Below are 25,586 nucleotides of genomic sequence, written 5' to 3'. Positions count from 1 at the left end.
GATCTTCATTAATAGGCTAGAAAGTTCTCTCTCTCTTCCTTGGAATTCTGTGAATTCTTGAACTTGGCAACTGCAGGAATCTCCAGAGCTACGCCATTCTGCCCATCTTGCCCCTGAAAGGCCTAGGCATCACGCAGAGGAGAGGAAGAAGTAGTTAAGACAGTCTCATCCAAGGATGAGGGAAAAAGGGTGCCTCTAAAGGCTCTCCCACCAGTTCTCCTTCCTCCTCTGAGGTAGAGTGACTGAGGCATAAATACTGCAAGGGATGCAGAAACAGCAGGCTACAGGATCCAGACAGCAGCCTGTAGGAAGACAGTTCCTGGGGAAAGGAGACTCTGATCTCTTATCATCGCTTTCCAATACAGGAGATGGAGGCTCATAGGTCCCAAAAGCTCTAACTGTGCCCATATTGAGGAAATCCTACGTAAAACACTGGAGCTATCCAAGATGCCTTCTGGTGCTCCCCTGAGGTGTACCTGCAGCAGAATGTTAAAGAACTTGCTTTTCTTGATTTCAAGACTTCTATGGGACTGAGTTGAGATCTGGCAGGAATTGTGGACTCTGCAGTCTGATGGCACTGGCTTAGTCTAGAATTGGGGCTCCTGTGGAGGATTTCTCCATATGGTGCCAGGGAGAAGACAGCTCTGGAAAGAGCTTGACAAATCAGAAACCATTTGACACATCCTAAGAAGAACAGTCAGGTGCAGCACTTAGGGCAGGTCCAAGTCCTCGGACATGTCCTCCTATAGTCTTCAAAGAATGGTCTCTCTTATTCCTTTGGCCATGCCAATCTGATGAGTGTTCTCAGGCAGATGAGATGGCCATTCTGAAGAGGTCCTTTTCTGAAACGCCAATAGTCCAGGGAAAACACGCTGTGCTCCAGCTAGACTCGATAGTAGGGTCTTTGCTAGAACACTTTTTCTTACTACGTGGCTTCCTCAAACCACTGGCACTGTAGAAGGTGCTCTCCCTAGCTCCATTCAAAGAACTGCTGTAATAACTGGGGCCTAGTAGGCCTATCTCAGTTGTGAGCCTAACTGTGGGAAAGCGGATGGAAATGTATGAAATGGTTCTAGTCACCCGTAACAAGAAACGTTGATGGGAAAAGGTAACAAAAGTGCAACTCAGCCTGTTACAGAAGATTGTTTATAAAAATCAGTAGGAGTGGGGGGGGGGGGGAGGGGGACGAGACAGTTAGTCTAAACAAATAGGCTTAACGATACCACTCAAGGACTTGTTGAGATCATGCCTGGTAAACAAGAGGAGGAAGGGATTGGAAATCAGTGATCCAAAATTGGTGTGTTGGAAATTAGGCCTAATTGGTGAACGTAATGAGAGCATGGGCTATTATGCCCATCACTCCCTTTTGAAGTCCTTAAAAGAAAAAACTTTTCAGAGAAAACCGGGAAATGCGAGTGCAACAATTGCTGACTGAAAAGATGGAGTGAGCTTCATCATCACGGCCGCTACCTCCACAATCTCCTGGGGCTCTGGAATTTACCACCACATCCTTGCACCTTGGTGATCCTAATCCCAAAAGATGTGTTGACCACACTGGGCCAAGAGAGGAACCCAGATGATATCACCACCTCCAGTGGCTCTGGCTAAATCCCAACCACCACCTGAGATGTAAGTCTTTGTGCCTCCCGCTCCATTTGTCTGTTTCCTTCCCCATCTAATTTCTTCTCTTTCCTACCTCTCTCCTTTTGCCTTCTGTCTAAGGACAGTGTGATTTAGCTGGCCAAGACTGTATGTTTTGCAACACTGCTGTAAGTCTGTGACCAGAGAGGCAGCAAAAGCAATGCCCTAGTCAGCCTGACACTGATACAAGTTTGCCAGGTCTCGGGAGTGGCCAAGACTGCGTGCTATGGCTCTGTTGCTCAGTGAGACCGCAAATGTGAATCAACACCAAAGACAAGTTGCATTTTCAAATCTTTGGTGTTCTTGTCTCTCCTATCTTGTGGGAGTTCGTTTTGTTTTGTCTTCTAGGAAATGGGATTGGACTGTAACAGCAACAAATAACCACAGCTTAAGACCATATCAACTAAGTTCTCTTTTCCCCCAAAAAAGGACTGTTATTACCATCTCTAAAACCATCTAAAAGACTGTCAAACAGGAGGAGTTTCCTTTTAAAAAACTCTCTTCAGCTAGAGGGAATGGGAACAAGAGATGTTGTTAAAATGAAAGCCTTACTTATTTTACATTTCATATGCTTTCAACTCCCCCCTTCTTTTCTATATCTTTAATAAAAGGTTAAAGATTTTTAATGGTGTGTTTGCCACGCCAATAAGCACCCCGAGCTCTCTATATTCCAAACCCTGGAGCTTGTTTAAAACTGTTTAATGCTGGACAGTTTCAGAGTCTCCTTGTTAGGAGAAGGTATCCCTGACTCATGCACTATACCAGAGAGCAGCTTCTGGAGCTGAATCTCATAGTCCTTTTGGGTCCTGTAACAGCTATGGCAATTTCCTTCAATATCTTTGGAAGATCTTACAGTATTAAGTCGATGTCTCATTGTGGGCCAGGGACTGTATGTAGTTCCATGGAGGAGGGGGACCACAGCCCTCCAGGAACAAAGAAAAGTGGGGCAGGGCTAGGGGGTTATTTGGCAAATTCCCTGCTGTAACACCTCCAGAGAGCTACCATCTTCTGGGGAGGCTCACGTACACTAGTTCGAACTGTATTCACCAGATGCCAACAGACAAAGAAAAGACTTTTGGAAAAATGGCCTAAGTTTAAACTGATTAAGGGCCTTCTTTCCATGACTGCTCCAGCTGGTGAAGGAAGAGGAACGGAGGGAGCACTGGGGAAGATGGAGTATTCATACTCTCTGTTTATGGAAAGTAGGCCATAAGGGAATTGTATTTCCCTTTTACTGCCAACTATTGCTCAAAAAGAATCCGTGGCCGCCTGGATAGGCATGTAGGTGCTATTGTAAGGCACTCTGAAGGCTAAAAACCACCAGATTTTCTATCACCATTTCTACAATGCAGTTTGTGTTGTCAATACAAACATCTGCAATATACTGAAAATTTGGGAGCAGCACTAAATTGAACTTAATGTAAAAAGAAACAACACAACGGATATTGTTTTGACTGTATTATTCCTTTTCATATTTAATTCAATAAAAGCTTCAATTTTCACGTTACTTGAAGGTGCTGGAGAATTTACAGGATGTGTCAAAGCAAGCAGGGGTCCTTGCCCCAGAGTACACAGGGACTTGCCTACTGGATATGGAGAGACACAGTGAGTTAGTAAGTCTCTTGCCTTGCTAGAGAACATGGATTAAGGAACTAGAGGTAAAATAACTACTCTTTATAGCCTGCCAAGTAACATAAGAGAACAGAGGGCTCATGAACCTGATTTCAGGCATTGCCAAGGAAACAGCCATTTGTGCTGAAGACGCAATACCAGGGAAAATGTCACATTTGAGCAGAGAGATGATAGTTCCAGAACCCACCTGTGTTGGATGGAGTGAAGCCTGGCAAGGATGGGCTGTTGAGGCCTGGGAGCAAAACTGGAGGGATGCCCTGTAGTGCTGGGTACGCAGTAGGAAGGTTAAGAGCTTGTAGAGGGGTATTATCAAACATGCCCTGCTGTTGAGCTGCCAGACCAAGAACCTCATTGGCTTTTTTGATCCGGTCCAACTCCTGCTGAGCCATCAACTGACGTACAGTAGCAGGGTCAAAGTACTCCTTCTCCTTATCCAACTGGCTTCCAATGGTATCTTTAACTTTGGAGATATGCTGTTGAGAGAAGATATGGTCACGTACAGACAGCCGAGCGCTGTACTTGATGCCACACAAAGTGCACTCTGTTTTGGGTCCCTCATAACTTGTTTGGTTTATACCAAAATGCTTGGCCATGCTTAGCTTGGACTTCTTCTCCTTTGCCCTAGCATTCTGGAACCAGACCTGAACAACTCTCTTTGGCAGTCCAATGTCATTACCTAGGACCTCACACTCCAGCATGGTAGGCGTCCTGTAGTCGTTAAAGCATGACTTTAGGACTTTTAGCTGGAGATTAGTCATCTGAGTGCGAAAGCGTTTCTGCCCTGGCCGATCCCCACTGTCTCCAGACTTGCCTGCTGAACCACTGGCACCAGGGCTGGGTGAGCAGGGGTCTGCAAGGCTGGAGGTTTCGCTATAGTCCACAGTACCTTCATTGTCATACTCTTTACTATAAAAGCTGGGAGCTGGGCTGACAAGGCCAGAAGACAATCGATCTTCATACTCAGACATTGCTATCATGGCAGCCTTTGTCAGGCCCTCACTAGGTCCTGATGTTGATTTGATTTCAGTTGCAATCCCCGTTGCACTATCATTGTCTGCATTGCCTTCATCTCCTGTTGTAGTGTCTGTGATTGCAGTGTTGACTGAAGAGCAGTCATCATTGTCCAACTTTGCTTGGTCAAAACTCAGATTAACTGAGGATATGGAGGGGCTTTCAAAGTCTTCTATTCCTTCCACTTTAATGGAGGACGGACTAAGCAGAGTTCGAGGTGAGAGCTCCATAGTTTTGCTTGCTGGTGAAAGAGGAATACCCTGACCATCACTACTGGTTGGTGGCAAGTGGGAAAAGCTTGCTCCATCAAAAATGTCCCCCTTCATTTGGAGTCCTCCATCACAATCCAAGAGCATAGCAGACAAAGTCAAGTTGTACCCAGCTCTCTTAGCCTCATGCCAATGACGGGATCGGATATGAGCTTCCAGAGCCGTCTTTGCTTTAAAGAGAGCTCTGCAGAAAGGACACCGTCTATGGGCTTGGGCAGGCCCCACAGCTCTAAACTGCCCTTTCCTTTCCCGTGCTCGAGTGTTCTGAAACCAAACCTGCACAACACGTTTCTTCAAGCCCACCTCATGCGCAATGTGATCCAACATCTTCCGTGTTGGGTTAGAGTCAAGCAGGTACTTTTGGTACAGAATTTCCAGCTGTTCTGGGGTAATAGTTGTCCTTAGACGCTTATCTCTCTGAGGTTCTTCTCCGCCAGTCCCACTGTCATTTTCCCCAGGGCTTGCACTGGCCTTTTCCTCCAGCTTTCTCTTCAGAGTGTTCATTGTAGATGTTGGGGTTGAGGGTGAAGTGGCTGAGCTTGCTGGAATCTGAGGTAGAGTTCCAGATAGCAGCTGGCTTGCAAGTAGTGGATTACTGGGGTCAAAAAGCATGAAAGGCATATCTAGCGTCCTGTCCAGAAACTGCGGATGGATAAACTGATTTTGTGCACTCAAAAAATGAAGCTGCTGATGCTCCTGCCAATGCTCAAAGGAGGGAAATGCCAGTTTACATTGGTCACACTGGTACGGGATTAATTGAGGAGGTAGGTTTGCTAGTTGTTGCGGGGTGGACGTATGAAGGGGCTTGAGGGAAAGATGTGAGACTTGAGATGGACTTGGGCTTGATTGTGGCAAAGGACACTGGGGTGGCTGTGCCTGTGGTGGAGGCTGTTGTTGTAATGAGGATGGGGGGGATAATGGTGAGATCTTTTGGTGTGTTGAACTTGTCTTCTGTTCTCCTTGGTCTTGCTGCTGCTGCGGAGGCTCTTGCTTTGGTTGCACTTGCTTGTCTTGAGTTTGGTTTTGCTGTGTACTTGGAGGTTCAGATTGCTTTGGTTTCTCATCTGTAGCTTCTATTTTAGAACTATACACGGAGGAGTCATCTGCCTCAGCTGTGAGCTGCAAGAAGGCTGAAGAGGTTGCATTAGCTGAGGATGTGGGGGTGCTGTAAGCTTGAGAGGGCATTGGTGTGCTGCAGGAGGAACTGGTTGGCGTCAATAGCTCCATTGCATCCATAGAGTCTTCATTCTGGCTATCATCCTGTCCATCCTCATCCTCATCCTTATAACAAAGCTTTTTCTGGTGTTTGATAAGATCAAAAATGCGCTGAAAGACTAGACTACATTTTTTGCACTGGTAGTTTAAGTTACTCGTTCGAATGTACCTGTCATTTGTAAGCTCCCGCCGTTCTCCATCTTTGCCTTCTCCTTGGTTCTCATAGTTTTTCCTAGCTTTCTGACGGGCGTTCTGGAACCACACCACTATAACCCGTGTAGGGAGGTTCAGCAAATTAGAAAGTTGTTCAAATTCATCATCCTTTGGATAAGCATTAGCATCAAAAAAGTCCTGCAGGACTCTGAGCTGGTAATCGGTAAACCGTGTCCTGGAGGACCTCTTGCTTCCCCAGTATTCGTGCTTTTGAGGTTCTGGAGAGGGAGGCCGTGAGTCTATCTTCAGTTCTTCCAGGCTGGTAATTGGAGGATTGCTGAAATTGTATGGGGAATCCTTGTTGCGCTGGCGTTCTTTGAACAGAGTGTTTCTAAACCAGTGTTTTATCACTTTCTGTGGCAGTCCAGACTTGTCTGCCATCTCTTTGATCTGTTCCTCACTGGGAGAGTTGTTAATATCAAAATACTGCCGAAGAACTCTGAGCTGGTCATCTGTGATCCGAGTACGTGGCCTCTTGTTCTGCTGTTGCTGTAGAAGGCTAGGGTTCAGCTGATGTTGATACAGCTGAGCCAGGTCCGCAGGTAGAGAGTCTACAGGACCAAGCTGAGGTGGTAACTGGGCAGGTAATGTTTGTAGTGGCATAGTTTGCATCATAAGTGGTGAAAAGATGGGCAGCTCCATTGGCATAGAGAGCTGGGTGAGTGGCACAGATGGCTGGGCTGGTGCAATTGTAGGAGAAGTAATAGGTGGAGCAGAAGTAGGAATGGCAGGAGTGGAAGCTGGCTGAGGAGGTGCTGTAGGGAGTGGAGGTGGAGGTGGAGGAGGAGGCGGAGGTGGCTCTGGAGTCTGAGGTCTCAGTGGATACAGTTTATCATAGTGCTCTCTGTACTGCTTGGCAAACCTCTCCAGCTGCTTAAAGGGGAAGTAGTGTTGGTGAACGTGCTCTTGGTGACTCTTTAGAATGAGGATGTTTGAGAAAAACTTGCCACATGTGTCACATTCAAGCTTTTCCAAGTTCTCACCCTGCTCTGTCTTCCCATTTTTCTTTTGCACCTTCTGCTTGTTCTCGTTGTACTGAATAACCAGCTCAAAGCCAAAGTTTTCTAGCAGGGCTTTTGTGGCGTTGCCTCTTGCATCAGATGCGATGCGTGGAGGAAGTAGGGAGGGCTCGGAACTATCGCCTGGGGCAAAGTCTTTCTTGTCTTTGGGCTTTAGGTTGTCAGGCAGAGACTCTTTAGACAAGGAACTGCTGTCTCCCCTCTCTGCGTTTTCCCTTTCCCTCTGGGTTTCTTTTTCCTTCTCCTTAATAACGGATTTGTTTTTTTTCTCGTGATGCTGGCTCTGTTGTATATGGACAGAGTGAGACTGTGACAAAGATAGTTGGCCTTGCTGCTGTTGTAATACCTGTGTATGGCTCTGCTGTGGGAGCTGAACTTGAGCCTTTAAATCTTCCAGCAAATTTGGACCAGTACCAGATAGTGTCAGAGCACCACTGGTCACAGGTAAGCTAACTTCTGGATTGAGCTGGAACTCAGCACTGGGGATGTAAAATGGAAACAGAAGATGCTGCTGTTGCTGAAGCTGGAGTAGGGTCTCTGTGGTCATGGGGAAATGTGGTAAGAGAGCGGGGTTGAACAGCTGAGACTGCAGGAGGGCAGCTTGCTGCTGCAGCTCTTGCTGGAGGTGGGCCTGGACTTGGGCTTGCGCCTGTGCTAAGGTCTGAGCTTGCTGCTGCTGCTGCTGCTGCCTGGATGCAATCATGTCAGCCAGTTTCTTCCGGTTGACGTCCTTAGGCTCGGAAGGGGAGGCGATGTTCGCGCTAACGGGGTTACTCGACGGTGCGATTCCCACACTCTCACCGGATCCCTGCTTGAGTGAACCGGGGGCGGGAGCTGTGCCCGCGCTGCTGGTGTTGGCGGCTGTGAAGGTACTAGAGCCGCTGGCACCCACTGGGCTTGGTGTGGACGAACCCAGAGAGATGCTGCTGCTGCTGCCAGTTCCGTTACTGCTGCCGCCGCCACTCGCCGCCTCCAGCTTGGCGGCTCGAGCCTTTGTCTGGTGCAAGACGGACCGCATGTGGATCTCCAGCGTAGAACTCTGGCTGTAGGCCACATTGCAAGTGTTGCACTTAAAAGGTTTGTTGTCTGGACTGCTGGTCGGTTCAGGCTGCCCAGTAGCAGACTCCTGAAGGGCTCTTTTCAGTTTATGCAGATGAGAGACTGAATTGTAATGGACCAAAAGAATGTTCTTTTGTGTGAAAGATTCTTTGCAGACTGTGCACTTGTATGGGCGAGATGGGTCGAGAAATTTCTCCATGGTGAAATTAGGACCTTTTCTGAAAGGTAGGGCCCTCTTAGGTTCCAAGCCAGAGTCTTCTTGTACTGACCCAGAATCACTGCCAGTAGGACTCTGTTTATCTTCTAGGTCACTCTCTTCCTCTTTATCATCTTCAACAATGATAGTATGGTCATCAGCCAGCGAAGGATCACCCATAGCTAGGAGGTCTCCATTGACCAAAAGCCCACTGTAAAGCTGCTGAATGTCTGCTTCACTCAACTCCAGATGACTTGTCTCCAGGTGCTTCTTCAGAGCTTGGAAGGTTCGGAAACTGCGTTGGCAAAGACAACACATAGTAGCTGCTCTAATTACATGGTACTGAGAATGAAGCTGCAGCTTCTCGATGGTTTTGAAGGCCAGGCTGCACTGGTTGCAACGGTACTTGTAGACGTGGCGATCGGATACTGGCAGTTGGGGCCGTTTAGCATGAACTTCATTGAAATGCGTCTGAAGGGCTGCTGAGCTTTTGAACACCTGGCTGCACCCCTTCTTCCAGCAAAGAAAGCCAGAGTCCTCTCTGGTGGAGCTCTGATCGGCAGGAACAGGTTTGGACTCTCCACTGTGCTCTACGCTCTCAGATGACAGGAGGCTTTTTCCGGAGTCCTCAGAGGTCTCTGAAAACAGAACCGGAATAAAAAGGGTGAAGTGATGCAAGGAAGATACAGTTTAGACAGGACTTGTCTCTGTCACTCATTTACAATTTAAATAAAAATATAAATCATTATTCATTTCTTAATTTAGATCTGATCCAGTACTTCCTCCCCCGGCCACAAACAGCGTCATTTTCCTTCACCACTACTTCTGCTGAGGCTGTTACTTCTCACCAAGTATTTCCTTAGCCCCCCGCTGCCCAAGATTACCACAGCCCATGATGTAGCTCAACGGCCCTCTCATAAAACATACCTTCCCCTTCTGTAAGCAGGCTACTGCCCCATAAGAGTGTGTGGCCATCCCTTCCCATCAGTCTCAGAGGGAGGCCATGCCTCCTTGCTACATGCCGGCACATTATCTTTAGTGCAGAAGGACAGACATTCCCCCTAATATTCAGCCTAAATTTTCACTTTCTTAATTTCACCTCATTATACATGTTATGCCCCACTGCACAACCCTAAATAAATTTTTCTTCCTACTTGACTTTTACACCTTTTGACTATCTGTGGACTGCACACATCTCCCACATGATGGTTGTTCAAACAAGCTGGGCATATTTACCCCCCTTTAATTGCTCCCCAAATTAAACCCTGCGGTCCCATAACTATCTTTGTTACTTTTCCTTGCTGTCCCGTCAGCTTGTCAAAGTCTTGCTGATAATGATGTGCCAAGAACTAAACATACATTGAGGCTCAGGTCCACTAACGCTGCAAAGAAAGAGTGAAATTCAGCCCCTGCTGTTCCCGACTCCACTGAAGGCTGCTACGCCCCAGGAGAACTCAGCCTTTTGGGGAAGGGCAAGCAACCGTTCCACTGCCACCTTTCCTCCAGGTTCTACCCAAGAGAGAAGAAGAGTTCTGGCAGGGGAGAGATACTCCTATTGGTGGAAGCTGAGGAGGGGATTTGAGGAATCAGCACATCTCCAGCAGCCCAAGCCATGCCATTGGTGTCCTCTCTGGAACGGTGCCGTTCACATGCAAGCCCTGTGCAGAAAGGAGGTGGTGGCTGTCTTAATCCCAAACTTCCTTAAAGGGCTCTCCCACTGTGGTCCCTGCACCAGGCTCGACACTGACAGAATCTGACCTAGAGACTATCACCTCCCCATTTGGAGACTAGGGGCCTCACCTATGTACCCAAAACTGTAGTATCCTTTTTTTGCTGCCATATCACACTATAGTCAGGATTAAATAGCTGACCACTGTTACTGGTAGGCATGACTTTACAACGTTATACGGTAATAAAAAAGGCCAATGTAATTTTGAGCTGCCTTGCTAACATGCCTCAACTGTGGTGTTACTTCAGTGAAATTAGCTGCTTCCTGTTAGATCTCCTGCTGTCTGCACTGGTCTTTGCAATGAATGATCTGTAGCAGAAACTGCATGGGCAAGGGATTGCAATGAGGCCTTTTTCTCTCAGTGCATGGGAAACAAGAAGCTGCCACAATTCAAAGCAGGATGATTTTTTCCAGATAAGCGTTAAGTAACTGACCCGCCCGCTTCCCCGGCTCGTCGGCATTGGCGTTTCCATCTCTGTCTGGAGCGGCTGCTGGGAGAAACATACTGCTGGGCATCATCCCTTCCGGTGTTGTCACCTGAGGGCGGCAGGACGGTGGGGAAAATGGGAGAGAGGAGAAATAAAAACAGAAAAATATTTTTAAAATCTTTACATAAGCAAAATCAAACATCAGCAGAGGTGTCACTTTTCTTAGCTCACTGAAGACGCGTGTTTATTAGACAAAGCTCACATCAGTCAAAAGTGTTTCTACAGTTACATTCTGGACATAATTAGCACTGCACACTCGAAGAATCATCGTATTAATATTTTTCCTTTATGTAGAATTCAGACTTTGATCACTGACAATGTTTTGTCATGGGCTGTGAAACTTCTTGTGCAACCAATTAGGTAGAGAAGTTGAAAGGCCCACCTTAAGCTACTGAAAACATAATAAGGCCTTAATTAAATCACACCTATAAAGTACACTGTAATCTTGAACTAGGGAGCACTACAGCACTATTTTCAAAGTGTATTGATGCAAAAAAAGGAGGGGCACAAGAAAGAAGAGTACAATTAAAGAGAGGTGACGAGAAGGGATGAATAAAGAAAAAGGGAAAAGAGATGGCAAACTGTCTGAAACACAAAGCTGTTCTGACTGTTGGAAAGAAAACAAGTGTTCACTCCGGCTCGCTTCAAAATTCCGTTTGCAATCAGTTGTGCTATCACCAGCCCAAGACTCGAAAGCCATGATTTTTACAAGCAACTAGTGATTCTGGATAGCTCAATTTTTGGGAGCCCGATTTGAGACACTTCAAAAAACGCTTGGGTTTTGGGCTCTGCACTTTCATAAGATCAGGCCCCCATAAAGTAACTGAAAGTTGGGCATCCAAAATCACTAGTTACTTTTGACAGTTTTGACCAAAATGACTAGGGCTTTGACCAGTGTTTAACATCAGGCGTGCAGCAACAAAACCCTACGTAACTCTGAGCACCACACACATAGCATCTTAACGGCTGCTCTTCAACAGATGCTCCCCAACACAGCAGCTCAGGAAACCATTCAAGACCATTGTTCCCACTAGTGTTATCTCATAACACAGCCACATACAGGAGCTCACCCCATAAACAAGTGCTTGATGTCAGTTCTGCTGCTTTGATTGTCTGTGAGCACCTCTCACCTAGATGCTAAAAGGAACATCCTTACCATGCCCTGAGTTCTTAGTGATTGAGGGAGCAGCAAACCCAAACTGACTCACAGTGCTGGTGCTCTGACAGTGCCCTTTTCCAGCCACTGACTGCTGGGAAAGCATGGCATGTTGGACACTGTGCTAACCTGTCACGTTCTCTAGTGAAGTTACAAAAGGCTCCCCTTCAGGCCAGGCAGAGGAACGGATTGATCCTTGCATTTCATGGCAGAACAAATGATGTGATTACGTTCATACAATACAGCTACCTACCTTCTTCTAAGTGAACTTAAGTCAAAGGCCACAAGGTACATGCGGGATGACTAATGAAATGCTAGCAACGTCTGTGACTAAGGTATAGCTGAAATACTGCGAACCCTAAATAGGACATGATGTCTTCCTCACTGGCACTAATGTAAAGCCTACACAGCATTAGTAGGGAAACAGGGTCTGGTCCAGCCATGCTCAGGTTCATGGGGAGCAGGAGCATGTACACGGACAGCCTCAAATGAAGATTTGATTGTGAGAGATCTCGGATGTCCGACAGCAGAGGGAAGGGGTGCTGTGACTGCTCTGGTCACTCACAGAGCTATGCAAGATGGGCGGTGCTTCATCTGTAATGAAAGAGGTGCTGGAGCTCAAGTGATTTTTTTACTTTGGTAACTGACACAGCAAGCCCAGAGGTGCCGGGGCTCTGAACTGCCAAGCCTAGCAGTTACAGGACTCAGCCCTGGCACAAATTAAGCACTGAAGGTGAGTGTGAGCCAGACACGGCATTTGTGTTTTACAGACATCTATACCCTCTAAAGGCAGCTGCCACTGACAAAGCACTAGGAAAGGGGCGGAGAATGCCAAACTCGTTCCACCTTTTATTCCAAAGCAGAACGTTTCTGAAGGCTGTGGTTGGTGAGTCCAGAGGGAATGCAAGAAGTGAAAGGTCACCAATTAATTCATAGTAACCAGACTCAGAGGTGGGGGAATGAGGTGGGAAGCAGAGGAGGAAAGAAAGCAATGTCCCTCTTCGTTTTATCAGCAGGGAAAGTGCTTTCCCAGGATCTTTAGGAATTATGAAAAATAAATAACGAGAAATTAAAAAAACCCCACAGAGTAGAAAAAGAATAAAATTATCTAACACCTCAGTAGCACATCATTATAGAAAACTGTGGGCTTTTTATACACGTTACAGTAAGGCAGTCATCCCCACTAACAGACTCAGTACGATGGATCAGTAATTGTTTTCATACACTTTAATTAGAAAAACTCAGATGGCTATGAATAATAATGGAAAAGAGAGACTTTTGCACTTGAAAGGTTGAAGTCAATCAAGTGTGAATGACGGCAAAAAGGAAAAAAAATAAAGACACCAATTCATCAGGGCTCTGTTGTCTCGCCGCGTCTTTAATCATAATTCCTGATTGGGATTCAAGAAGGCAGTAAGCAGAGTTTCTTTGTCTGCCTTCACCTTCTGTCAATTAACTCACCCCGAAATATAATCATCAACCTCACATGTGCCTCTGCATCTTAATCGGGGCCTCCAAACCAATAAGTCCTGCCCCTATATGTGCTTAAGTAATTACCTTTACCTACCTGCATCTCCACAGCCTCAGTTCTCCCCCCTTCTCCCTCTTTCCTCCCCCCACACCTAGAAAGGGCTTTGGTACAGGAAATTGTTATAAGGCAGAAAATTCCCAGAGGGAACTGGGACAAAGCCAGAAGGGCAGGAAGTGAGAAATTGTGTGCGTCTGTGTATCCAGGACAACTGCAGACTCTCCCAAAAAGCTATGCATGGGAGCCACTGGCAAGTGAAACCCTGAATGCAAAGCTCTATGCTTGGCTCATTGCCTGATCTCTCCACCTCTCAGTCATTTGCCAGCTCAGCCTTCTTAAAATGCAGTCCTCTTTGCTGTAGCCATCTTCCTGGTGGGGGCCTTCCCCCTCCCACACCCAGTGTCTCTCCCAGGGGGAGTTGCCTGACCACTCATCAACCTGATCACTTGGCATATATGCTGTGTCCCAAGCCCCCATCTTCATCTGTTTTATCTTTTCACACAGTAAACTCTTTGGGGCAGGGACTATGGCTTCCTGTGCGTGCACAGAGGACCTGGCCCACTCTGGTGATTTCGCAATACAAATAAATAATCAGTGTATAAGGTGAAAAGGAAGGCACTGAATGCTGGTGGCCAATCACAGATCACCAGGTAAATGATATTATTTGATACTGTTTATGCTTATGTCTGTATTTAAATGGTGTAACTGTCATGGGTGGACGGGCGGTGGAGGGTTGAGTCTTGTAGGGGAAGTTTACTTATGTGCAAGTTTCATGTGATCATATGTGGTCACTTCTCATTCAGCTGGTCCCAGCAATAGCTGGGAACGAATGCAAGCTCCAAACTCCTAAATGCTTGTATTTGCTCATTCAAGTTTCTCTAGTGCGTCCACAACACCAACATCATATGCACCAGTATGAAGGCGTGAAAACAACCCTAAGGTATGTATACAACTGCAATGCATCACTGTGTCAGCTTGCTCCTGTAACCCTAGACCTTAGTTATTCTGTGTACTGGGGCAGCGCCGAGGAGCCCTAGCCGTGACCCCCATGGTGCTAGGGGCTGTACGAACACAGAACAAAGAGATGGTCCGTGCCCCAAAGAGCTCACAATCTCCCTCTATCACTTCCCTTTTGTTTCTTAGCCATACTCACTGCACCATGTTCAAATCAGATTGTCATCCCCTAAGGGCTAGAGTCACATTGTTCTATCTGGGCTGAAAGTCACCTAGCATGTTTCAGCTCTAGAAAATAATTATTTATTTCACTCTCAGAGTTTCTAACCGGCCCATCCCCATAGTATGTAGGCATGTGTCCAAAGGGACCATACGCTAGCACTTCCTGGCTCTCTTGTAAGTCATCCCTCTATACAATGTTATCGTGTAGGCTATGAATGGTATCACCTACATAGGAAACGTATACCCAGTACTATCAGACCTTAGTATGTTTCCTTCCTGTCCGAGCAATGTCTCTTATGCAGTATCCTGCTGCCCCAAGATGAAATTAGATAGTGAGTATTTATGCTAGGGGTGAAGTGGTCCCTGGTCTTTGTAGATGCTGAGTGCCCACAACTCCAGTTGAAGCCAATGGAAGCTACGGGTGCTCAGCCTCTCTAGAAAGCAGGCTCCAGTATGTGTAGCTGGTACCCCAAATCAGTGGCCATTTTTGGAAAATTTGGCCCAACTGCTCAGTGTTACAAAGTGAGCAGAAATTGAACACAGATCTCCTCTCTCCTTGTCCTGTTTGTCTCCCTTAAGACTGCCCTCTCTCACAGAGACTAAGCTCAAGTGCTCATCCTCAAGCGAAAATGAGTTTGCTGCTGTTTTTGAAAAGGACTCCGTAAGCTGCTTCCTCAGAGGAGACAGTCCAAAATGGCTGAGAGAAGCATGATCCTTCGGTGTGGGAATCCTGCTGAAACTGGGCCACACCCACACTCTTCAAGTGACAGCACCGGAGAGCCTGTTAGAAGAGCTGAATGTAACAGTTCAGGGGCTGGACAAGGGGCTCGGTACAATCTCCACTCTGCCAGCAATGCTGGGCTCTGTAAATGGCTGTTCATCCCTGTTCTCTCATTTCCCTTGCCCCATTTCCACACACCACACCCTTTTCTAAGCCTTAGCAAAGCTTATAGTTGGGGTAAACATCTGTATGGAGGTTCCCATCTTGGCCATTCTCCTCTATTCTGACCCTAGGAGCATAACATGGGTTTTGGACACATCAAAGCCACGTACTGACCTTTGGACAATGACAAGAGATCAATATTCTATACATTAGCTCAGCCTTCTCCCACTGGCTGCCTCTGCCTGTCTGGGATGCGGGGCCAATCCCATGGAAGTTCTAGGTAGCTCTTCATGAGCTCCCCAACATGGCCAAAATAATTTAGATTTAAAAATAACCTCTCTAGGAATGGTCTGAGGAGCTACATTAATACCCCCTCTGTCCATGCAGGGGGGAAATGCACATACAATGCAAGGTCCCCGAACCAGACAAAGGAGGGAATTTCCATTACAAAGACAGAGAGGGGGCTGGAGTGAAAAGCTTCATTAGACTCAGACAGGCAAAGCGATGGCAGTATACCAAGGTCACTTCTAATTTAGACCATCTAATTGGCAAACATGGCTCCAAATGGCTATCATCTCACAGGGCTCAGAATTAATGAAGCCCGATTATTTTCATTACCTTCATCCGAGATGGAGAACGAGACACAGAGTGAGAAAGAGAGGGGGGAGGGAAAGGGGGTGAGAGGGAGGGAGAGAGAAAAACTGACTGACAGCAGAAGGCAGAGAGCAGTAAGAAAAGACAATAGAAAAGTAGAAAAGAATGTAAAGATAGTGAGAGAGGAGAGAGGATGGCAGAGACAGGAAAGAATTACTCTGGGAGCAAGAGAGAAACGAAAAAGATGAAAAGACAGCTGGCGACAGGAAACCCTGGAAGGACACCTTGAACACGGTACAAGAAAACTGACAACAGAATTAAATGGAGGGGCAGAGGAATTTATGGAAAGATAAAGGATGCTGAGAGGGAGGCAAGAGAATTCCCCATTACTGGAGGCTGCCTGGGAAGCAGTCCCTTCTCCTATTTCGAGCCCATCAGTCTTGTCAATTGACTATGGAAGTGAACTGCACTTCACCCTCATTAAGGAGCTCTCGGCCAAAGTGGTGCAGGTCCAGGACTAGTGAAGTGGCTGTTGTGTGGAAAGACAACTAGACTAGTTTAGAGCAGATGAAATACCATATAAAACAAATTTTAACACATTTATTCACCAGCGTAATCAAGTGGCAGCAGCAGAAGACGGGTGCGAACGGCCTGGGGCTTCATGGAATGTTGCCTTCATCTGTCAGGGTATCTTGGGAGCTTCACTTACTGTATATAAACCCTCTATGTCATGTCTTGCCAGTCCATTAGATGCTGGAGTTGCTGCACATGTGCCTTTGGGCTCTGGGACCTCGACATACCAATCACACACGTTTCTCTCTCACCCCACCATTGATGGACTAGCAGAGTCTTGAGAGGGTCAGGTCTCAGAAAGGAGGGCTAGTGCTCGGCTATTCCCAGCAGGACAGCCACCCAGACTGCTTGTTGATATGAACGGGAGAGGGGCAAGAAACACACAGATATGAGATGCAGAGCATAAGCAAGCAGCTGTTACTATGGCAACAGACATATTAGACACTGCAGGTTCCTGAAAGGCGTCTGATAAGGTATTATTAACTTGAGCCTCCTTCAAATACTGAACGCAAAGACATCGTGTCAAAAGCAACCCGGCTCCCATTTATTGGGCTGCAATTCACTTACAGTGCATGAACTGGGTCTCGGTGCCTTCAGACTGAGACAGGAATCTTGGCTGGAATGAGCAAAATTAGGAACTTAGGGTGTTTCTGTGTCCACCACAAATGGTTGTTTCTATTATTTTTCTAAAAAACATGTTTGCCATTTAAAGCAAAAGGAAAATATCTGCTTGGCCCCCTTCTGCTTTATTCAAAGCACTGAGACCATCCCTCTTCCCCAGGTGTTATTTCCCCAACACCACAGAGAAAAGCAGCCCAGGCTTCATGGATGTGAACAAAGAAACAAGTAATGGGACAGGGCTCACAGAAGACTCCCATCCTTTCTGATGGGATTTCTGATCTCAGCAGAAGGCTGGAGCACTCCAGGTACCCTGGGCAGGGGTTGTTAAACTACTGGGTGAGTGAGCTCTTGATCACACACAGAAGGTGCACCAATCTAACTAAATTGCTTGCACTTAAATGGCCTGAAGAATTCCGTATATCGATTTAAATAAGGCATTCTTAACCATGGGACAGAGTGCCCATCCAAGAGGCTATACCAATTTAACCACATCAGTTTCTAAACTAGTTTAGGTAAACGGGTACAACTTGTGTGTTTAGACAAGGCCTCATACACTGACTCCATTTCTCTAGGCTATAACAATGGAGAGGCCTCTGTGCAGACTGGGGACTCCCACTTGTATGGCAGAAGCTCACTGCTCTCACATTTCTTCTCTTCATCATAGGGACCAAATATTTTCATCTTGTGTTTGACTCTAAGCTGCCTTAGAATCTCAGTTCTTTGGGACAATCTTTGACTATAAATGTGTACAATGGCCCAGTATGACAGATCTTTGTCTCTGTTTGGGGCCTCTGAGGGTGTGTCTACGCTGCAATTAGACACCCATAGGTTTGCGGGGCTCAGGCTACAGGGATGTTTAATTGTGGTGCAGGAGTTTGGGCTCAGGCTGAAGCCTGAGCACTGGGACTGCATGAAGGGGGAGGGTCCTAGAGATTGAGCCTGAACATCTACACTGCAATTAAACAGCTCCTTAGCCCGAGCCCCATGAGTCTGAGTCAGCTGGCACAAGCCAGCTGCAGGTTTTAATTGCAGTGTAGACATATCTTGAGTGCTATAAATGTTAGCTAACTAACATGTTCTCTTCCCAAAGCCCCCTGGTATTTTTGTATTGTTTATTGTTTTCACTGAGGACAGAACTATCCGAATTTGGCATTTACTGGGGAGCAGTAATGGGACCTGTCTACACTGTTAGATGTTGATGTGTTCCAGGATCATGGCTCCCACACTGTGGTGCACGGATCTCTCCCAGATGTTCCTGGACAGCACTGATTGCCAGGCACAGCATCCCTTCTGGCATTTAATCAACCATCCTCCAGTGCGGAGCAGAGCATTTCTTCAGCCCACCAGGAGCCAGGCATGGCAGAGGAAGGGGGATATGGCAGCAGACTTGGAAGGACAAGAAACTGGGGGGGAAAGCAGCAGAGGGAAGGAGAAATCTGACAAGCAAAGAGGAAGGAGAGAAAAAGACAGAAAACAAAGGGGAAAGAAGAAGACTGGTGCTGGAGCAAGATTATGTACTTTCACAAACAATGCCACCTAAGGAGAAACATGGACCACTGGACATTTTTTCTTGTGCCCTGATACACATGGATTGGGACACTGGAAAGACAGGTGAGCCCACAAGATTATTTGTATTTATTTGTATTGTCGCAGTGCTTAGAAGTCAAATTGTGCTAGGTGCTCCGCACAGACATCATAAAAGCAAGTCCCCGATCAGCCAGTCCATGACCAAGAGACTGTTGCTCATACAAAAAGCCTCTTCAGAATGATAGCTTGAGCACCGCAATGTTAGAAATGTAATAAAAAGGACATTTCCCATCATGCACTGTAACGATAATTTCCTTCTCAAATGAACTGGAGACAAACAGAATGCTGGATAAAGGCTTCCATTAGAGACAGTGTTAGAACAGGATTCCCATGTTTGACACCTACAGCAATGCTGTAGAAGGGGAAAAAAAGTTTGACACAAACATCTTGGTAATGAACCAGATTTAACTGATCTCAAGTTTTGCTACACTTACGGAGAAACTGCACTGGTGAAGATTGTGCAGCTGTGACTAAGGTGCAACCCACCTTGGAGAAACAATTACAAAAATGGATCTGTTTCTAACTACATGTTTCCATGGAAATATTTGGTATTATTTAGCAAATCTCCTCCATTTCAATGGCCTAAAGACCTTTCCACTTCAGAAAAGTTTAACTGACCATCCTTAAAGTTCAATTTAAAATGAGGCATTTCAAAACATTGTGACAGTGGCATTTTAAACAAGGGATTTACAGGATTCTACAGCCATACATTATCCATCTCACTCAGGCCAACTACACAATATCCACATGGTTGTTATAGCTGCCTTGAATAAAGTGATCTGTTACTTATAAAAAGTTACGTTATCTCCGACTGGCTGATTTCTCATTGAAGGAACAGATCCTACTTCTACTCCCATTATGATGAGCGTCGACTTGATCTTTTGCAGTGACTTTAAAGGGTTAAGGGAGAACATGTTTACTGAATATTCTTCTCAGTATCTCCACAGGATAACTCTTTCTCCTGACTGTGCCGACCACCACGATACCCAAACATTGGTATTCTGCAGCTAGGATAACATGGGGATGAGAAGAATCAAAGCAAGAGAAGTTCTTGTATGACCAGGGAGTGGGATCTTGGATCAGCAGGTTACATCAAAACTAGCCAGTGTCCATGGGCACAGGCGAGGTCTTTCATTTATGCGAAGACAACTTCACTCTTGCTGGGAAGGCAAAAGGTGCACTTCAGCTCCCAGAGACTTACCGTCATGAGGAGTTTGTCCACACAGTCAGGCGACACACTGTGCAGGTGTGTGAGGTGCAGCTGCAGATGGATCTTGTTGTTGAGCATGTCCTGGCAGAGCGGGCAGCGGAGCAGGGGCTGCACGGAGTGCTGGGTCACGGCATGCACCCGCAGCCGGTTCGCATCGGCATTACTGTATTTGCAGTACGGACACTGATACACCTGTAGAGAGAGATGAAACCAAACGCGCTGGCTGAATCACGTGACTGACACAGTCCCTGCTTATATCCCCTCCTCCTCTACAGCCTGGCTGTAAGAATCTTGTGCCTTCGTCCTACCACTCAGTCACCACCTTTTCATCAACTTTGCTTTTTCTCTCAGCACCTGGGAAGTGAATTAACAGCCTCTAGATTTTTATGGCTGTCCAGGAAGTAATGCTGGGCTCCTGTGCCTCACCTGCTCTGATTTGGTCTCCTCTGAAGTTTTTGACCATTTAGAGGAGAGAGGTGACTCAGAGCTGCTGGGAAATGACATGCGTTTGGAGGATGCTGGAGACTCTGTCAGCTCCTTGTCTGCCTGGCTGGCTGGTGCTGCAAAGACAAATGAGATTTGCATTAGGACATCCCCATCAGGCCAGCTCTAAAGGGGTTCATGCTGGATGAAAAGATCACTAATTCCATTTGTGCTATTGTATTTTCTTGAAACAAACACAGTCTAAGGATTTGAAGAGGAGGAACATCTCGGCCAAGTGACATCTTACTAAACATGCTAGGGAGAAAGTAAGAGTTTCTCTCTCGATATCTGGCATTACTGGCAATAAGGAACTGTTACAAATCCATACAGCTACAAGCAGAAAAGCACACCCACTCACTCAGACTCCCCGGGTCAGCTTAAAAATCTAGTAGATGCAAGAGAGTCTTCTCCTGTGTTTACATGTGAGACCTGACCACTTGGCCATATGTCAGCGTTTGAGTGTCGGATTCCCCCTCCTTCCAGGAAGAGTTGGCCATACAGAGGACAATGCAGGATGACATTCCTACCCTGAGTGCAGAAAGGTTCATACACAGTGTGCTAAGCATTGTGAGACATTTGTTCATTAAAGCCAACCAAGGGCAGTGGTAGGTGCAACGCAGAAGATTCACATCTGGGTCCTTGGCTCAGTCTCACTTTCCTAGACTGGCAGCAGCTGGGAGTTCAGAGTGTGGAATGCACTCAGCATTTGTGCAGAGGGCATGGCTGGTCTTACTCTCCAGCAAGCAGTCCCACTGAAATGCCCAGGAAGTCTGGGGAACAGAGCCTGGCTTATGACCAGCGGTGGGACTGGCTCCGATATGGACACCAAGAATGGCTGTTTAGGCATAAACCTTAAACACGTTAATACAAAGCAATGGTATTCAAATTCAAATGTATACATAAAAGCAACAAAATCAGAGCTCAATGCAGAAAATATTCCAGGAAATTGATACTGTTCCCAGAATGCACATCCTATGACCTATAAACCCTGTATCTTGGTAACCTGGAGTACATAAGTTTGTAGGACATCTATTATTTAAAAACTAGAAAGCCAGGCATATTACACACAGCCCCCCCGAACACACATTCATAACAGTACTGTAATCTGTCTTGAATCGACTTCAAACCCACGTCACCCTTAATGGGAGTTATTCATTTTCACTTGAAAGACAACACATGACAGCTGGCTATTTAACAGGATAGACTGGCTGCTGATTAACCAGGTGCTGTAACGTTCTGAGACTGGTTCCCCCACAGCTTGTCCCCATCTCTTAGTCACACTGTGAACCGGATGCTGGGGAACCAGCCACACCTTACTTCAGAAGCTGCAGCCAGTGCACGGCGCAGATAGGTCACTCACATGCCAGAGACCCTTTCAAAGCTACCGAGATGGGATTTATTCAACAATGTGCCTTAAAATCGGAAATCCAATTCCCACATTTAACAATCCCCCAACACTAAGCATTCGTAAAATAAACAGAGTGCAAAACCACGTCCAAGAAAAGGGAGTCAGAGACACTATGAATGGACATAAAAGGACCTGGGCCATTCCTGTGGAAAGACGATTTGATTAATGTTGATGCTCCTGAATGTGTCCAAGGGATATAGTGGCGAGAGCCAGAATAGACGATTGGCAAGTTCTTCGTCACATGGCTCTGCTAATGCTCTTAATTCCTGTCCTGCAGAACCCCTGATATTTCAGTCCTGTGCTCCTACAGCCGCCTAATGCCCCAGTGTCAAATTTAAGCACATACCCCAAAAACATGTGTAGGATCCCACTGTACCACTAAGACCTTTGTGCTACTCAGTCTACTAGAAAAAGGCCAATCCTACAGCTTATTAGTGTAAAAGAAGTCAATTCTTTCATGGTAAATCTATAGACATCAGAATGCATCCACCATTGTCTTGTCCATGTGGCGAGATGAACTTTTATGTTTGAATCTAAAACCTCCCTTGTGGATCCGAGATGGAGCTTCTTTAAAAAGATTTCTACAGAATTGAAGTTTACTCCCCCCCTTGCAAAAATCATCTCACAGTACAAATAGAGCATCAGGGCTGTGCGTGAAGATTACCTCCCTGCACCCCCACCCCATGGGAAACAGCCCTCTAGATCGGATTCATGGTGCGATAAGAGAATAGCAGTGACCCTGGCTGTGCTTCACGAGCCCCCACTCTACCAGTAAGAGTAAGAAGAATTCCTAGCAAGAACTCCTTCGTTGTGGCTGGAGGAGGATGATCCGGTGCTGAACTGCCTTGGCGGGTCCCTGTGTGACATGAGGAGAGTGGCCCCAATAAGGAGGTTACCTACTGCTGCTATTGTCCACCCTTCAGTGTGACCGCAGACACTGAAATGCCAGCCGCGACCGGGAAGTCAGGCCCAGGCCCCGAGCTCTGTCTGCGCGTGGCCAGGCAGCAGTACAAGCAGCACTCCCGTCCCTACTCACGGGGACCTGAATCACAGAGCCCTACAGGATTTAGGGTCCCCTGCCAGGTCCAGATTTCCAGTTAGGCACATGCCTAGGGGCGCCAGCGTTCTAGGGGTGCCTAAAAATGCAAAGTTTGCTGCTCCCAGGTCCCAGCAGGGGGTGGGGCCAGCTGAGGGGGAGATGGCCCCACGCAACCCTGCTGGGGCGCTTCTACCAGCAGGGAAGGGGAAGCAGGCCCCCGTTGCAGGGGAAGAGCTCAGCAGCCCAACAGAGGGGCCCTGCCGGGCAAGCGTGACCTGAGGGAGCCTGGCCTGAGCAGGTCTTGCTCCTGCTCCAGCCTGGCTGATCGGGCCACGCCTGAGGGGCCAGAGCGATCAGCCCGGCAGACACAGTCACCTCCAAGCAGGGCTGGTGGGTGCGGCCGGAGGCCAGGGAGCAGGGGAGTGGGGCTTGGGGAGGTGCGCTGGGCAGTGGAGGGTGCTTGTGTGTGTTGGGGCAGTGGGGTATCTGTGTGGGGCCCTGGGCAGTTGTGGTGGTGGGGCTGTGCAGGGGACGCTGGGCACTGGGGGGGGGGTGTCAGTGGGCAGGGGGCGCTGAGTAGTGGTGTGCAAAGTGCTGTGCAGTTGTGACGGAAGAGGCCTGTGGAGGGGTCTCTGGGTGGGGGTATGTGCTGAAGATGCTGCGCCTAGGGGCACGTAAGGTGTAAATCTGGCCCTGTCCCCTTGCACTGACTGGTAATTAGGTCTCCAGTGTGGTTTGGGGAGGGACTCTCTGGGCTCTATCAACTTTCACTTCAACCCTTGAACTACTATTAGTTGAGTGCAACAGGCATCCAGTGATTCTTCTCCTGCAGCGTTTGTGGCAGAAAGAGTCCCTACAGGATAGAAACTCCCCTTCCTAGATTTATTATCTATCAGTTTAACCACCTGTTTCATATATATTAAATGTAAAAATATACATGCAGGAGATGGATGTTCTCATGGACACAATGTGGACACGGTAACCGTAATTAAACACGAAAGCCTGTGTTAGAGTCTATCCTTAACCCATAAAAACCAAAACCAAAACCAAAACCAATGCTTTATTTACCCAAGTCTCCAAAGCTTTCCATGGCACCCCCTACTGTGCCCTGCTACTGCCACACAGCTAGTACCTGTGGCATGTCACATTAGACTAGCCTGAGGCTCCCAAGGTGAGGTCAGGATGAACATTCCCAGAATTTGTTGGTCGAAATCAGACTTATCACCATGATCTTCATGACACCTCTTGTAGGTAAAGAGGAGCATAAAAACCAGAATAAGTCCTTTACTGAAAACATAAGTTTCTAGTTTTCATTCAGTGGAATGAACTGTGATCGACACATTGCAGGAGACATTCAGTGAGCAGGGACTGGCTTTGAGAGTGTGACTTGTGACATGAGATAAGATGTCACATTAAACTCCCACTGAATTATCAGAATTATTTTTTGAAAAAAACTTCTGTGCTTAGAATCTACTGGGGTCTCTTCTTTGAGAAACATGCAGGAGAACGTATCTGTGTAACTTCCAGTGAGTGTTATTGTGAGTTGTGTATGGAAGTCACCTGCATAGTGACAAGGGAAAATAAATATGCTATCATACAGTAAATGATTCAAGCCATTACTGGGAATGTGCCACAGTCACTTTTCCAAGGTAAAGAACTCAAATGCTTTATGGTTTTGGAAACAAAGCACTAAGGACCTACTTAATTTTGTCAATAAAATAAAATAAAATAAATAAAAAAATCAAACCTTATAGCTAATGTGTGGGGAAAATAATCTTTGGAAACTTCCAAAAATATCATCTCCTCTTCCACAGTCATAAGATTTGGTGTAATCCATGGCAGATTAGAGCAATTAACTCAGGAAATCCTGGGTTCTTATATCTTGGCTATGCCACCGACTCTCACACCTTGGGAAGCTCACCTGCATTTTCAGAGGCGGACTCTAATTTTGGGAGCCCAGCTTCAGACAATGGGGGCTTGTTTTCAGAGGTGCTGAGTGCTGGCATGTCTCAGATGTCAGTCGGCATTGTGGATGCTCGGCTGCTCTGAACATCAGACCATGGGTGTTTGAAGCACCCTAAATTAGTGCACACTTTTGAAAACAGAACCTGGGCTGTTAAGGCAGCTCTGCACTGTCTGCAGCTACAAAGCTGCCCTAACAAGCGTAGCCAGCTTCTGAAGAACCCTTCGTACATAGGGGGATCCTCAGGTGACATAGGAGCTGCCCCCACTAACCTTCCCACTATTGCTGATGCTGAGTGCATGGCCAGGTGTGGCTGGGGCATCCCTGGGTTTTGGTGACCTCTGTCTTCCATAATGGGTCCCTGGAGCCACAGGTAGTCAGCACAAGATATAGCAACATTTCAGACCACTATCTTCAGCTGAGGAACCATCCTGGCAAAAGATAGTTTAAATTCAGCTTTGCTCTCTACCCCTGAAACTCTAAGTACCCCTCAGTGCTGCTGATCTGGCTCACCAGCCTTAACCTCTCTAACATAGGGACACTGGTCTACTCCATAGGAGGGGTGTGAAGATGAACTGGCTGTTTTCGCAAAAAGAAAAGGAGGACTTGTGGCACCTTAAAGACTAACAAATTTATTTGAGCATAAGCTTTCGTGAGCTACAGCTCACTTCATCGGATGCATTCAGTGGAAAATACAGTGGGGAGATTTATATACACAGAGAACATGAAACAATGGGTGGTACCATACACACTGTAAGGAGAGTGATCAGGTAAGGTGAGCTATTACCAGCAGGAGAGAAAAAAAACCTTTTGTAGTGATAATCAAGGTGGGCCATTTCCAGCAGTTGACAAGAACGTGTGAGGAACAGTGGGGGGGGGGGGGGGGGGATAAA

General features: G+C 46.8%; 1 protein-coding gene across 3 annotated transcripts in view; it reads right to left on the bottom strand.

The window, feature by feature from the left end:
* Positions 1 to 25,586, bottom strand: part of ZFHX3 (zinc finger homeobox 3) — a 277,375-nt gene that overhangs the window by 10,737 nt on the left and 241,052 nt on the right. For all 3 annotated transcript variants that reach the window (XM_074968994.1, XM_074968995.1, XM_074968996.1), the window contains 4 exons: positions 20,227 to 20,360; positions 19,792 to 19,992; positions 10,419 to 10,521; positions 3,461 to 8,893 (listed from right to left, as the gene is read on the bottom strand). In XM_074968994.1, coding sequence (XP_074825095.1) covers positions 3,461 to 8,893; positions 10,419 to 10,521; positions 19,792 to 19,992; positions 20,227 to 20,360 — 5,871 coding nt within the window. The remainder of the gene's footprint in view (positions 1 to 3,460; positions 8,894 to 10,418; positions 10,522 to 19,791; positions 19,993 to 20,226; positions 20,361 to 25,586) is intronic.

Source organism: Natator depressus, chromosome 12 (genome assembly GCF_965152275.1).
Source record: "Natator depressus isolate rNatDep1 chromosome 12, rNatDep2.hap1, whole genome shotgun sequence".
In the NCBI taxonomy this organism is placed as follows: Eukaryota; Metazoa; Chordata; order Testudines; family Cheloniidae; genus Natator; species Natator depressus.
Note: the sequence above shows the minus strand (reverse complement) of the source record. Positions and strands in the feature narration are given on the sequence as shown.